This window comes from Brassica rapa, chromosome A04 (genome assembly GCF_000309985.2).
Source record: "Brassica rapa cultivar Chiifu-401-42 chromosome A04, CAAS_Brap_v3.01, whole genome shotgun sequence".
Taxonomy (NCBI): Eukaryota; Viridiplantae; Streptophyta; class Magnoliopsida; order Brassicales; family Brassicaceae; genus Brassica; species Brassica rapa.
In genome coordinates, this window is record NC_024798.2 from 16,574,243 (window position 1) to 16,589,088 (window position 14,846).

Consider the following 14,846-nt stretch of genomic DNA (forward strand, 5'->3'; position numbering starts at 1 on the left):
TTAGTATCAATGAGCTTACGCATCTATGATAAACGGAGACAAAGACCAGTTAGAAGGATCATGAATGTTCTGTTGTGGTTTAAGCGTCTTCAAGGTAATCTTGCGATTAAGGTTACCATAGATTTGTATGGTGATGCAAAAACTAGATGGATTATTTCTAATAGTGCTACAAGAATTAGGTGATGATGTCATAATGGTGCTCTACAAGGGTTCGGGACAGGTTATGCAAAAACTAGATGGATAATTTCTAACAGTGCTACAAGATTTAGGTGATGATGTCATAATGGTGCTCTACAAGGGTTTGGGACAGAAACCTCATTTTCATTACTTCTAAAAATTAAAAGAATGTATACTATGGCTGTAACTGATAAAACAATAAGGAATTGATGGAATGAAATACAGTAAAACCTCTATAAATTAATAATGTTGAGACTACACCAAAACTATATTTTTTTTATTAATTTATAGATATATTAATTTATCGATATACTAATTGAACCAAAAATTCAATTTGAGACTATAAAATTATATTATTTTATAAGTATTTTTAGTGTATATTAATTTATAAAGTATTAATTTAAAGAGGTTATACTGTAAATAGAATGTTAGTAATGGAATACAACAAAAAATAGAATAAAATTTATTCCATTCATTAATAACCAAATTTGTTTTGGAAGTATTCATCTTTGTATTTATCTATTTTTTGTGGAGTTGATGGAATGAGTATTTCTTTCCATTCATGTCAAATGGTGATTATTTTTGGGAATTAATGGAATAATTTCTCATCATTTCATTCTAAAAATCAACAATACAGTTGCAGTCTACATAACCTTCCAAGAATACAAAAGTTTAAATATTTGCTTAAGATACGTTGGACTAAAATACCTTGGGTAACACCTACCAAGGTTTAGAACTATATCTTTAGACACATCTACAATTTTAAAAAAGTTTGTAGATATTACAAAAACTTAAAACACTGTTTTAGATTCTCAAGGTTAGGCGAACATGTATATATTTTAACTAGCAAATATTTCATAATTTAATTGCGCATGAGTTATTTAATCCAAACGTTTAAAATTCTTATTAACTTATACGAACGGAAAGATTATAAGTATGTAAGAGTATGACTGTATGAATTCAGTTAATTTGGATATATATGACTATAAAAAGAAAATTTTAAGTTATTCTTTTTTTTTTTTTTTTTGATCAAACCAAACTTGCATTTATCTTAAAAGAGTTTAAACTCCATTAGAGGAGGATACAACAAAGCTACAAAGAGCCAACCAAAATGATAAACTGATAAAATAGAAGATAAAATTGATATAAATCACAAAAAAAAACCATAAGAATGGCATGACAACGATTTCATAAGCTTCTTGAATAATTGTACCGAGTGTAATCCAAAGGATCACAGACACTGCATTAACAGCAGAGGAGAGCATTAGCTGGGAGGAAAATCCTTTCAGTACCAGCAACTCTTGAGCTTCCAATTCACTCCATACAAAAGGAAATATTGGGAAAAGACACAGCTCCAAACATGAGACAACCGGGAGAACAATACCCGTCAAGATCATATTCAACAGGTAACATATGTCACTAGGTTTTTCTTCCAGCTGCCACAAAGAAGAGAAACACAAAATAACAGAACCAAAGACCAGACTGAATATAATGAAGGACCTACATACTGCAGGAAGAAATCGCTCTGAGGCGACAAAGGCAGAACCGAAGGAAACTCTGTCCATTGGAACATTAACAACTAAAACCATTGACCCCAAGTTCAAAGTCCCCCATACAACTCGCGTTCCAACCAATTCAACAGAATAAAGGTAAACGGAGAGAGAGGAGCTATGATGAACCTGGAGGACTGTAACAGGAGGGTGGGGTGGAAGGTCGGGAAAAGATATGAGAGTAGACCCTTCCACGAACTGATAAGGAGACGACCTGCGCTCAACAGGAAATAAGTGTCCACAGGGGAAGGGAGAGTCACTGGAGGACACAAGAGGGACGGCGTCTGGAGGGTCTGGAGGTTCCGGAGGAGCGACGGGAGAGAGAGCTTCAAGTGGAAGATACTCGTACGGCGGCGAATCTGGAGGAAGTCTGGAAAACGACGAAGGAGGAGCGTTCACCATAAGGGCGATGGAGGAGGAGCAGAGCTGCTTCAAAGGGAGTATGAAGGAGCGACGAAGCTGGAGCAGATCCATCTAAAACGGACGTACCTCGGGATACGGGCCTGAGAGAAATATTTAGGGTGAACTCTTTGAGGCCTTAACTTTAAGTTATTCTATATACAGATAAAATTAGAAGATAACATGTAATGCATAGCAACTAATTATGTACCTCCATATTATATACACACCTATATATATATGCAACTACCAATTGTTTAGCTACTGACATGGCCACTATTGTGAGTAAATGGCTTGTTAATTATATTTAATCAGTGTAACTACATATGTTATGCATATATATATATATATATATATATATATATATAATTCGTAGGTGTCTAACGAATAGTGGCCACTATGCATTATATTATATCTTGTTTATCGTCCAGTTTATCTATATATAGACTCACTTAACGCTTCCTCTTTAGTCGCATCTTCCACTGTCGAACTAGGTCCCTCCCCAGCCTCCTACTACTAATATTTCCTAATTTCATTCGACCTAAAATCCCTCACTATGGCTTGTAAGGCATTACTATTATTTTTTGTGCTCACATTTCTACTGGTAACTGGAATAGAAGGGAGGGTAGTTCGGGTTTCGAACAATAAAGATGCTGAAAGCGAAGATCTTTTGCAACGGTTAGGATACAATGTTTCCGAACTAAAGCGTCTTGGAGAGATTTCAGCACGAAGTGAAATAAACAGATTTTCTCCAGGAGGGCCAGATCCTCAACATCACTCCTATCCTTTGTCTTCAAACCCATGATTTGAACAGAGTTTGTGTTGCACTCTTGTCATGTATATTATTATTTTCATTATTATTATCTCATGTCAAATATTGTAGACTTCAAAGGTCACTGTGATGTATAAATTCGTATAATACGTACGATCGAGTGTCTCCTAAAGTGTTCTTGTAATTAAGTTTAAAGGATTGTACCCATATTTTTCTTTTCTTGGCATGCGAACGACAATTCCAGTATCCGCATGCATGCATGCTACTAATGTATCATTAAGTTTTTACTAACATTCGTTATTGCCATCATCATATAACTAAAATAATCGTTGTATGAATGGAAGATAATACAATGTTTTAAAATTAAACAAGAATAAATCATTAAATAGCAATGTAACACTAATTATTTTTAAAATGTATATTTACATCCTCAAAAGAAAATTAATAAGATGCTATCTTTCAACCAATTCATAAAAGATAATAATATACATGAAACTTGGAAACGTTAGAATAATATATTATAAGATATCTTGATAAGGTATCGACCAGCGGGTCGGACTGGTCGCTGGGCCAGCCGCTGGGTTCTCGAGTCCCATAAATTAGTTACGACTCCCATATTATAGCTCAGATCGACCTGAGACCACTTTCGTTGGAAATCTAACTCAATTTTATATGTTGTAGCAAAATATGAGCTTCACAGATATTTGTAAACATTTCATCCAAGTAGATCTTTCATTCTTTTGTGGCTTAATCTGCACCAATTGCTTTCAGATTTGAAAATAACCTCACCAATACCTATAAGTTCAAATAAATATACAAATGAATGTATACTCTTAAATTCAATCTAAATGAACCAAAATAAGCTAAATAAAGGGCCAAAAACCATTAAAAACACATGATATCGTACGATATAAAAACAGGTATTTAGATAAATTTTGCAGTCTAATGGTAATGTTTTACATATTATTAAAATACCAACATAAAACCATAATCTTTCTTATGTTCTTATTATTAAAATAAAAAAACTCATGGAACAGAACTTTTGTGTAATCTTATAATAAAAATATATAACTAAAAGTAGAAAGAAGAAGATAAAAATAAAGATGGACGCCGAGATAGTCATTGTCCAGTGGCCATGCTTTGTGACAAAGCTCGCTTCAGTGTTGGGGTGGGGGAGGGGGTGGGTCGACTCTTAACGTCCTCTTAAATGAGAACATCCCCTATAGAAGATAAAATGGGTTACTAGAGCGGTCCGTTGTGATCTATGTCGATAAAAAATGGAGAAGAAAAAAATCAAAAAATTGTTGATGTTAACAAGAATAAAAAAGATAAAGATTTTTTTTAACTCAATCTCATATTCCACAATGAGTAAGTAATCTCAGTTAATTTTGAACTATGCATATAAACTGTTGATGTTACAAATTTGATTTCTAAAAATCAATAATCCAATTAAAAGAGAATATTTGGCCTTAACCAATTTATTCATTAATTTAGTAAATTGTTAGCTTTTTGACCAAATTTAATTAATTTTGATGATAAATTATACAAATAAAAATCTATTAATTATATAAATAAAAGCTTATTGTAAAAATAGGTGATTGGACCAAAGCTCATATATCCAAACCGAATCCAAATATGAACTCAATCATGAGTCCATCTGATTTCCACATGATTTGCTGCATGATTTAATATGAGGGCATTTTCTATCATTTCTCTAAAGTTTTAATTTTTAGAGCATTGTTCATACTATCCGTTATGACATGCCTATTTTTAACGTCTGATTAATTATGTTATTACAACGATGAGGAATATTACATAAACGATTCCACAATAGACAATTCTACCATCATATGCGAATGCACGTCTGACTGCATCATTCCGAGCTGTCCTATGAGATTCATGTTCGATGATACGCCTTGCACCATGCTGAAGACCTCTTGTAACTCTTTTTCTTCATAATCTGCATAATATGCGTTTTCTAGGGTTTAAACCCCATACATTCTGGTGTAGAAGCATTAATGAACCCTTAGTCAAACCATTGGACTAAAGGGGCTTCCACATGACATGTCTATTAAGCAAATAAATTTTTTAAAAGGCCATTTTCTTTTATTTATTTTTTTAAATTCACATATAAGTCCATTATGTTATAAAATTTCTTGGGCTATATCTATATTTCTCATGATTCAGTTATTTTATCAGAAATTTTTCAAATTTACCTAAACTTTTATTTAAATGAATTCTAACTTTTTGAACTATGGATAAAATCATTTGCAATATCATCTAATTTCTTGTAGCTCAGATTATTTCTAATTTAGCTATAAGTTTCATCCTAACTCTTTTCATTTTTGTATTCACACAAGCAATGTATAAATTTAGTTTTTTTTTTCGCTTTAAAAGAGATGCACAGCACTACAAAAAGGTTACATCATCGAGTATTTTTTTCTTAAAGTAATAGCAATTCCTAAGTTAGTTTACCTTTTAAGAGCTTTGAAATTTATATAAAAAAATCTCACATGAAGAAAGGAATATTGATAAAGAAATAAAAAAAAATGAATTTAGGGAAAGCAAGTGAATGGGACGGACGGTGACCTTCGAAAACCTATATACATGAACCGTGGCGAATTGTTGCGAACTAAAGTGTGAAGGTTACAGAAGAAAACCATTTTTTTTATGGCTAGCCTTGTTGCTCTTAATGTTTAAATATAATTCCATCACTTTGTTAATGTATAATGAAGTAAATATTATAAAAAAAATTGTACGTATGTCACACATTTAATCATAGTGTATCATCCATGATATGCCTCTAAAAAATCATAGTATATCATTCATGATATGCCACAAAGTGCTTTGAGAATCAAAATAATGTGAATTAAATATTCGAAAGAGAATCCATTCATGGATTATACTTCCAGTTAGAAATTAGTTTAGATCTTTTTATAAATATGAGATGAGATTCTTCTAATTTTTTTTTTTAAAAAGATAAAAGCATCCATGATATGCATCAAAAATGGCGAAATATTAATATAGTGGTGTGAAACATAACCAAAAGAAATATTAGGCATCTCCTTTTTATTGGGGGGGGGGGGGGGGGGGGAGGGGAGGGAGTTAGATCTAGAGTTGCTAGCATGTTTAGTCTAAACTAACTTTATATTATTAGAACGTAATTGCACGTACATGCATGTCTAGATGGACGGAGTACTTAATAACTCTTAAGATTTTGGCATAACTAACAAATCGACCACTGGATAAAGATGAGGACTTCCAGTCTACGTCGACAAGTAAACTGAAAAGGAAGGGTTGGTATAGATAGTAAACTATAATTTTACTTTTACATCGATCAATAACTCTAAAATTGATAATTTTATCATCTTATAAAGATAGGGTTTTACCTATACTACACTGAAGATCTTTTAAAAAAATTTCTTCATTAGCTATATTAAATTATGATAAGTTATATGTTTTAATATTAAATTTTCAAAAATTCTGATGTAGAAAAACATTAACAAATCTTTTTAATCATTAAAAACCTGTAGATAATTTTTTTTTTTTTTTTGCAATAAGTTTTTTTTTTTTTCCTTCTCCCAAATGAGACATCGTTTCAAAACTCTTACAATCCAAAAGATGAGAAAAAGGAAGGTTAGAACCTCCAAAAACAACATAGTTCTAATAAATAATAACTCCTATGGAAGCAGGTTGTGGATGAAACGATCATAGGTCATAGGTACATGCAAAAACTTCATTTTACACCTGAAAACGTCCAAACCAGAGTTGGAGGTAGGTAGTTGATGGTGATACTGATGCACTCCGCAGCTGTGGAGGAGATGCATTCCGATCCAAACCAAACAGCTTTGCTCTGATCAGTAGATGAACTTCTTTTAATAGAGTAGGAATAGATCTTGAGGTAGAATTATGGAGTCTTGTGTCCCTCTCCCTCCAGATGACATAGACTACAGCCTGAAAAAAGAGCTTACAAATCAATCGGATCCTCTTATTTGAGGGATTAGCACGCAGCCATTCCAAATAGATATGATTTTCTAGGAACATATATATTATTAATATATATAAATATTTACAAAGACAGTTTTGGTTTGGTACATTATCCCTCATAAAAGAGTGTGAAGAATATAATTATCGCTACATAAACTCGGATTGTACGTACGGTTGAGAAACACATGCATTCGTCTGCGAGAACGCTTTCAGAAAAAGTCAAATAAATTAAGCTATGTTCTTAATTCCACATTTTATTTAGGGCAATTCTCTAAAGATAGTTTTTTAAAGTTTTTTTTTCACCAAAATAGTCCTTAAATAAAAGAAAACGGCCAAAATAAAAAAAAATATTTCGAAGATTTTAATTTTAATTTTTTAAAATTTTGAAAGCACACCTTCAAAACCACACATTTTAGAGCACCACTATCAATGATATTTAGAAAAAAATTCTCAAAAATGATTAGTTGCTAATTAAAACAAAAATGATTGATAGGATTTTAATACCCATCCAATAAATTTTAAAGGAGAGATTTTGAGAATTTACTGGGTGGGTATTAGAACCTCATCAATCACTTTTGCTTTAATTAGCAACTAATCAACTTTTCAGATTTCCTTCCTCGTACTATTGATACAATTTCTATTAACTCTAAACTCTAAGTCTAGATTAATCAATATGGATTCATATATATATAGGAGTAAGAAGGTTAAATCAAAGAAAAAGAATTCTATAATAGTCATTTTTAGTATTTTTACTAAAATACCTTTAAAAAGAAAAATGATCAATTTTTTTTATTAATTATATTATGAATCGGCAGTTCTCCATGTATGTAGTCTGGAGATGTTAGCTAATCATCTACTCCCTCTGTCCTTTTATGTAAATAATTTTAGATAAATGCACAAAGATTAGAAAACGTATTATTTATTTTTAAAATATCATTTGATATATAAGGTAGGTATACTTAAACCAATCATAGATAAGTCTATATTATTTGATTAGTACTCACATTATATCTAATAAAAATAAATTTGTTTCAAAATATAAGTAGTTTTCATTATTACTTAAACTATTTATAATATGGAACAAAGGATTGATGGCTGGATACTTATAACATAATTGCACGTAAATTTAAAAACTTGATTAACGTTCATAAACCAGTTAAAATAATAACGTGTACTCCTATTATTTAATGTCAAAACCAGTTAATCTGCAGTCTGCACAAGAAACAAAGTACTATTCTAAATAAATACATGATGACTGGATACTTTTAAAAAGTAGGTTCTCTTTGTTATGTTTTCGTTTTAAATTTAACAGGTTTTTGTTTGGTTATTGAGTGCAAATTCCTTTTATTATATGTGGAGTCTTTGTCGACTTGTGAGATATCCATAAAAACCCTGAATTTTAATAATTAGGATATCTGTTTTGTCGCTATATCCTTCCTAGATTCTTAATAATGTGTCCATTATATACTGATATTTATTATAAAGCATCAATTGTTGACATTGACTAAGAAAAAAGAGTGAATCTTCAGTGTAGTATCAAAATGGTTGTCCCATGTAGGCTCAAAGGGTCGATATATCATTTATGAATGTATAGAATATAAACATGTACCGATCAATCGAAAAAAAATCAAACGATACCTCGAATCTCAGGCCAGCGACAAGAACCCAGACTCCCATCGACCCCCTCTTGTTTCGTAGACGCAGCATGGGAAGCCTCTTCAAACTGACCAGGTATCGCATGGCACTTCATAAACGACCGATCGATCACCTCCCCATCAGGCTCCCAGATCATTGAGAACGTGGCTTCTTCCCTCGTGGCTGAATCGCTAGCTCTCAGACAACGTATCAAAGAAGTCCTAAGATTAGGACGTACCTAAGTCTCGTTTCACTCCAATTGCGCAATGCTCATCAGAACAATCTCAACCCAAAGTCAGATCAAAGAGATCTATGGTGTTCTCCAGGATATTAAGAATCTCTCGGCTAATTTTGATCAAATCGTCGTCTTGCATATCTCCCGTTTTCAAAACAGAGAAACAGACTATCTAGCTAAAATGATCCTTAGAGCAACATTATTGGTGGGATGAAGAGAGAGAGAGAGAGAGTCCCTTATTTTGCTTTTTTTTTTTTTTTTTTTTTGTTTGGTCATTAAAAAGTAAGGGACATCCCTTAATTAAGGGCTTTTCCCTTCTCTTTATTCCTCGGTCCCCACCCTATTCCCTTAAGGGATGCCTTAAGGGACTCCCAATAATGTTGCCCTTAAGCCCCATCGTATTTCTGCATGCTTTGTAACGGGCTATCCCTCTGTGGGACCTAAACCTTTTCTCTTTTAGTTTGTTATTTAGTTTTTAATATAAATCAGTTGCCAAAAAAAAAAATATCAACATGTACATGCATGTGCCAACTAATTGAATAATATTAAAATACACTTGCTCTGTTTGTGAAAGTGAATTACACTTGCTATTCTTTCGGAGTGTATCACATGATTCACATCTATCAAGGATGGACAAGAAAGCAGTGATCCGATCCAAATTTCGATTAAAAGAATATTTCAGCGAGATAATTAAATTCAAAGATCAGGATAAATAATGATATATTGTGGTTTTTATATGTTTCTAATTTATTTTACTCACTTCATCAATCAGAGGTTGTAATCATGTAATTTTGTTGTCTTTGATATAGTATTGCATTGTAGAGTACTTTTAAGTTGTATGTGTCATGTTTTTCCATACTATTTTGATTAATTTCTTAGATAAATTGAGCTTTGGAAGAATTTGGAACTTGAGCAAAAGAATACACAAAATAAAAGTTCAAAAAAAGACGGACACAGAAATAAATAAATGGATGTGACAACTTCTGTGAGGCTTCACACTCAGCGGTCCGCACCGTCCGAGACGATATATACACAGGCCGTATACAAATAATCAAACATAAATATCTAAAATAATTAAAATATACTAAAAACTCCAAAAATACTTAAATAATTATTAACTATTTATCAAAATATTTAAAGCAAACCAATTTAAATTGGTTATCCAAATCCGAACAGAATCCTCAAAGATCTGAACCGAACACGAAATCCCAAACAGACCTGAAAACGAACCCGAACGCTCACTCCTAATCACAATTATATATCATATATGTGTCATCATAGGTTACAAAAATATGTGTTATCATATAATTAATCGTATTTTATACTTACCATCAAATAAGTTTTCTTATAATTAACAATATTTTATACGTACAATCATATAAATAATTACATATATTATATTTTTAAATTTCAATGTGAAATATAAAAACCATAATTTAAGTTAGTGTTTGAAATTGGGTTTTGTATTGTATTTTTCTTATATATATTGAAAACATTTTTATAATGGTTATTGGAAAATATGTTATAAAAATCAAATTTTGAATATATGTATATTTTTGAATGAATTTTTGATATAAATCAATTTTAAATTATTATTTTTATTTGAATATGTATATCAAGTAACATAAACCCATTACTTTTTAATATAATGTAATAGACTTCCAATTTTTTGTAATAGCATAAGTTCATTACGTTTTTTTCTTAACTTACTGCTATCTTTGTTTCCAAACATCACTATTTTTGTTTAATTGTTATCTATGTTGCCAAACAAAAGTTTAAAGTACTTCTACTTTATTAAGATAGATAACTAGAGATTGACCTGTGCGGGTCTTATATTTTTGTACATTGATATTTCTTTTTCATAATTAGTGTCATATATTTTAGATGTGCCGTGATATAACTAATTGTATTCAAAAGACCTCGACTAAATCATGTAATATGATTATTTTTGGTACAAATATCCGAATCCGTTTCAGATACATTTGTTATTTAGATATTTTTAGGTTCCGAACTCATTCAGACCCAGAAGGATCCAAATCAAAACCCACACATAAATATATAATATTCAAACGGACCTAATTTTAAAAAAGGAAAACGATACCTGAAAAGAACAATTTGTACCTAAATGGGTAGCCAATGTTCATGTCTATGTGATTTTATAAACTAATAAAAATTATTTTTTCTATGTGTTTGACTAAATTAAGTGAAATAAAAATATATTTTTTATTTAGTAAAATAATTATATGGAGTGAAAAATTAAATGACAATAAATGTATTACTTTTTATTTAAGTTATTATTTTATTCACAAAACATGTCTTTGAATTATGTTTTTGCCTACGTAATTTTCCATTGATTGAAACTAATAAAAAAGTTTTAGTAAAACAAACTAAACCAAACGTTTAATGGTACCTTATACAAAATCCAGTTATTTTATATTTTTGATTTTATAATTAGTACAAAGTTAATGTTGATTAACTTATAAATATAAATTTGTACTATTATTATTATGGTAATATAGTTAATGATGTGATGCGTTGTTAAAGTAATATAATTAATGAAACTGTAAAACTGAATGAAATATGGAAAACAATTAATATGATTATATTAATAAAAAAATACTAAAATGACATTATGCTTCTTTTTTATACTGTTATCTATGTTTCCAAACAATAATCATTTATAATGATATCTATGTTTTCAAACGGTACCAACAAGTAATTCAGTTTTAATAATATAGATAATGTATATAGTAGTCTAATTAGTAATGAAAGTTTGAGTAATGATATAATTAGTGGATTAATCTTGTCATTGTGACCCATGTTCTAGGATAATATTTCATGATTCTTTTTAAAACGTCCTTCATTCATTTTTCCTGTCTCTAAATAGCAAATATCATTCTAAAGGTGTGCCATTTCGAGCCCATAACTCTATGATAGCTTGGCCCATGTATATGTTTTTGTTCACATCGCCCATGCACTTTATTATTCCAAATTTATTTTCCAAAAACAAATATACTTTTCTAACAATATACAACTTTCTCAGTTTCTTTTGAATTTTGAGTGTTCTTTCTTGTTCCTCCAGTGTTTAGTATTATTTTCAAATTAAGTTTGGTTCCTCAAAAACTCACTCCTTATTCCTAAACCTTAAGTCTAGATTAGTTAATCCTAGGGTATAAATATATTTTTACCTTTTAATAAAACATCTTTTGGTTTTCCTCATTGAAGACATATTTGTGACAAACACATAAAATATAGTTATCCTAGGAAATTTCTCTAAAATAAATGTAACACAAATATTTTGGACTTATTTTACATACATAATTATTGGACCATACTTAAATACCAATAAAAATAGTTGGGCGTTGTGTCAATATTGTTTGACATGTTGCAAAATTGATGTACACTATAACCAATAATGTGTACTTTCTTATTTAAAAATTATTGATAAAAAAATAAAACACCATACAATCGAGTGAAAGGGATTAGGTTTGCGTCGAAAATAATGGATCTCTTCACTCGGCACCTGAATTTTTTTTTTCAATCGATTTTGCAAATTTTCTTTTCTTTAAAACTTTTATGTTTTCTGATTTTTTAAAGCAATTTTATTATGTTTCTAATTCTTGGACTGAGATGAAAGCTCTGTAAAGAAAAACAATACTTGGCTAAACTAAAGATCCGATTTTATGTATGGTGTTTTCACTTCAGTTTTTTTAATTCATAACCAATCACAATTATTTGGTTCCTTCATGTACATAAGCCTCATGGCTAAGTTTGGCAACATTTTAGTTTATGTGAATCTTAATGATTTTGTGATTTATTTATTTCCATAATGATATCATTCAGTAGTTGTACGAAGAGAACTTCAATTCACTAATAAAAATATTAAAAATGTAGGAACTAGAAATTGAACTGATTAAAAACATTAGAGTGTGAACACATTAAATTGTCTCCGATGTATAGGGCTGGGAAAAATGACCAAACCCAAAAAATCAAACCGAACATGTTCAAAAAAATAGTACCGAACAATAACCGAAATTGGTTAAATATCTGAATATGTTCAAAACTTTGGTATATAAAGAACCGGAACCGAACCCGATCCGAACTGAAATATTTTGGATACCTGAATATATTCGGATCAGATTTATATACTTAAATATATTAGTTATTTTTAGATTTAATATCCAAAAAACATTCAAAATATAAGATATTTTGAAGTTGTCCAAAATACTTGAAAATATATAGAACTAGTCAAAAGTAAACATATAAAAATAGCTAATTAGTATTGAAAATGCCAAAAAATACTTGAAATATCTATTGATTCTCCATCCAAATATTCAAACCAACCCAATTTATGTTAAGTTTAGTTATTGTGTCTACATTGTTCAAATTTATATGTTACATAATATTTTTATTTTTAGATTTTAAGAAATTTAAATATGAATTTATTTATTTTTTTTTTAAATAATTTATACAGGTTATCCAAATCCAAACCGAATCAGTGAAAATCAGAATTGACACCGAACCAAAATTTATAAATATCCGGCTGGAGCTGAAATTTTTAACCCTGAAACCACAAAATCCGAACATACCTAAACCAAACTTGAATGGGTATCCGAATACTCATCCGAGCGCTGAATTTTAAAAACTAATTTGTGAACGCATTAATTTTTAAATAATCGTGAGGATGCCACGTGTCAGTTAATGTATGAATACATTTATTATAAATATTTCTCCTTTAAGCTAGGAGAGATGTTTTAAACAATTTTTAAAGTTACCGAATAACCCTAGACCTCAATGTACCGAAAAAGCAAAAGTTTTTTGTTTTTATTTTCTGTTCACTTATGATACAAAAAAAATAGAAAAGATAAAGATAAACGTGAAATGCGCACGTGGCCACTAGAGTTTGCCGCCTAAACCATGATTCTTCGAGTCACATGAACATCACTCAAAGAGAGCTCAACCGTTATTTTTAACGCCATCTGAATTGGCTTTACGTGTACGTGTACCCACCCAACAAGGCAACAACAACACTCTAATCTACGATCCATCCATAAAGCTACGTACCTTTGCTTTTCGCGTCATAAAAGTATGTATATAATGCAAGCAGTTTACAAAAAAAAAAAAGTATGTATATTAGTTGGAGTTGATGCAGAGAGATATGTAATTATATTTGGGCGCCGTCATTGCACGATGTACCGTTTTTCTTTTGTTAACATACCCTTTCCTTTCTTGTGCACAAAAAAAATAACATACCCTTTCTTCTTAATTTATTTATTTATTTATGCATTTCTTTCTCTTGACATTTTGAAGAAAAAAAACTATCTACAGACAAGTGATAACCGCGGGTTAATTCTCACCATTTTGTTTTTGAACGCATCATTCTCACCATTTTAAAAATAAAAATCAGACAGCTCCCTGATTGATAAATCGCATAAAATATGAGTTTTTAAAGATCAGCTCTAAGGATCACCAGCTAAAAAATTAAATCACTTGTAGGTTAGCCGTTATATATCTAAGGGAAAATACGTATATTTAACTACGTTGTTTTTTAGAAAGAAAACATAGTTAAATATACATATTTTGGACCAGTTTGTTGTTTTATCTTGAATTGTTTTTTTGGCCAGTATATCTTGCTTTCGATTCTTTGCGACTTTTCTATAATTAATAGATTTATCTAGTGCGCAGAGAAATGTTACACGGCTCGGATTAGGGTTTTCCATGCAATGGTTTGTTGGGGAAAATTAATGGAAATAGAAATGTAATTTACATATTTTGGTGATTCGATTTTAAATTTATTAATTGACAAAAAGTTACACACAAAGTAAGAATCATGTAAGCAAAAGGAGTCCAATGTCAGGTAATGTATCCTCGCTTTGCAAACCAACGTTGTAGTAATCCATCCAGTTTGCAAACCAACGTTGTAGTATTCCATCCAGTTTGCAAACCAATGTTGTTGACCATGTGTTTCAGTAGTTTGGAAAAGAAGTATGATCAAAATGTAATCATGAGCTTCAACGTTGAACTGCCGATCACAAGGTTGTGTGGAGTATCAAACCAATATAATCCAAATGACATTATACCGAGGAAAGCA

The 14,846-nt window shown here is 30.6% G+C and overlaps 1 protein-coding gene across 1 annotated transcript; it reads left to right on the forward strand.

Annotated features, from left to right (window-relative positions):
- Positions 1-2,617: 2,617 nt before the first annotated feature.
- Positions 2,618-9,894, forward strand: LOC108871717 (CLAVATA3/ESR (CLE)-related protein 7). Its single transcript, XM_033290550.1, has one exon. The coding sequence runs from the start codon at positions 2,683-2,685 to the stop codon at positions 2,929-2,931; it is 249 nt and encodes an 82-aa protein (XP_033146441.1). The 5' UTR covers positions 2,618-2,682; the 3' UTR covers positions 2,932-9,894.
- The last annotated feature ends 4,952 nt before the right edge of the window (positions 9,895-14,846 follow it).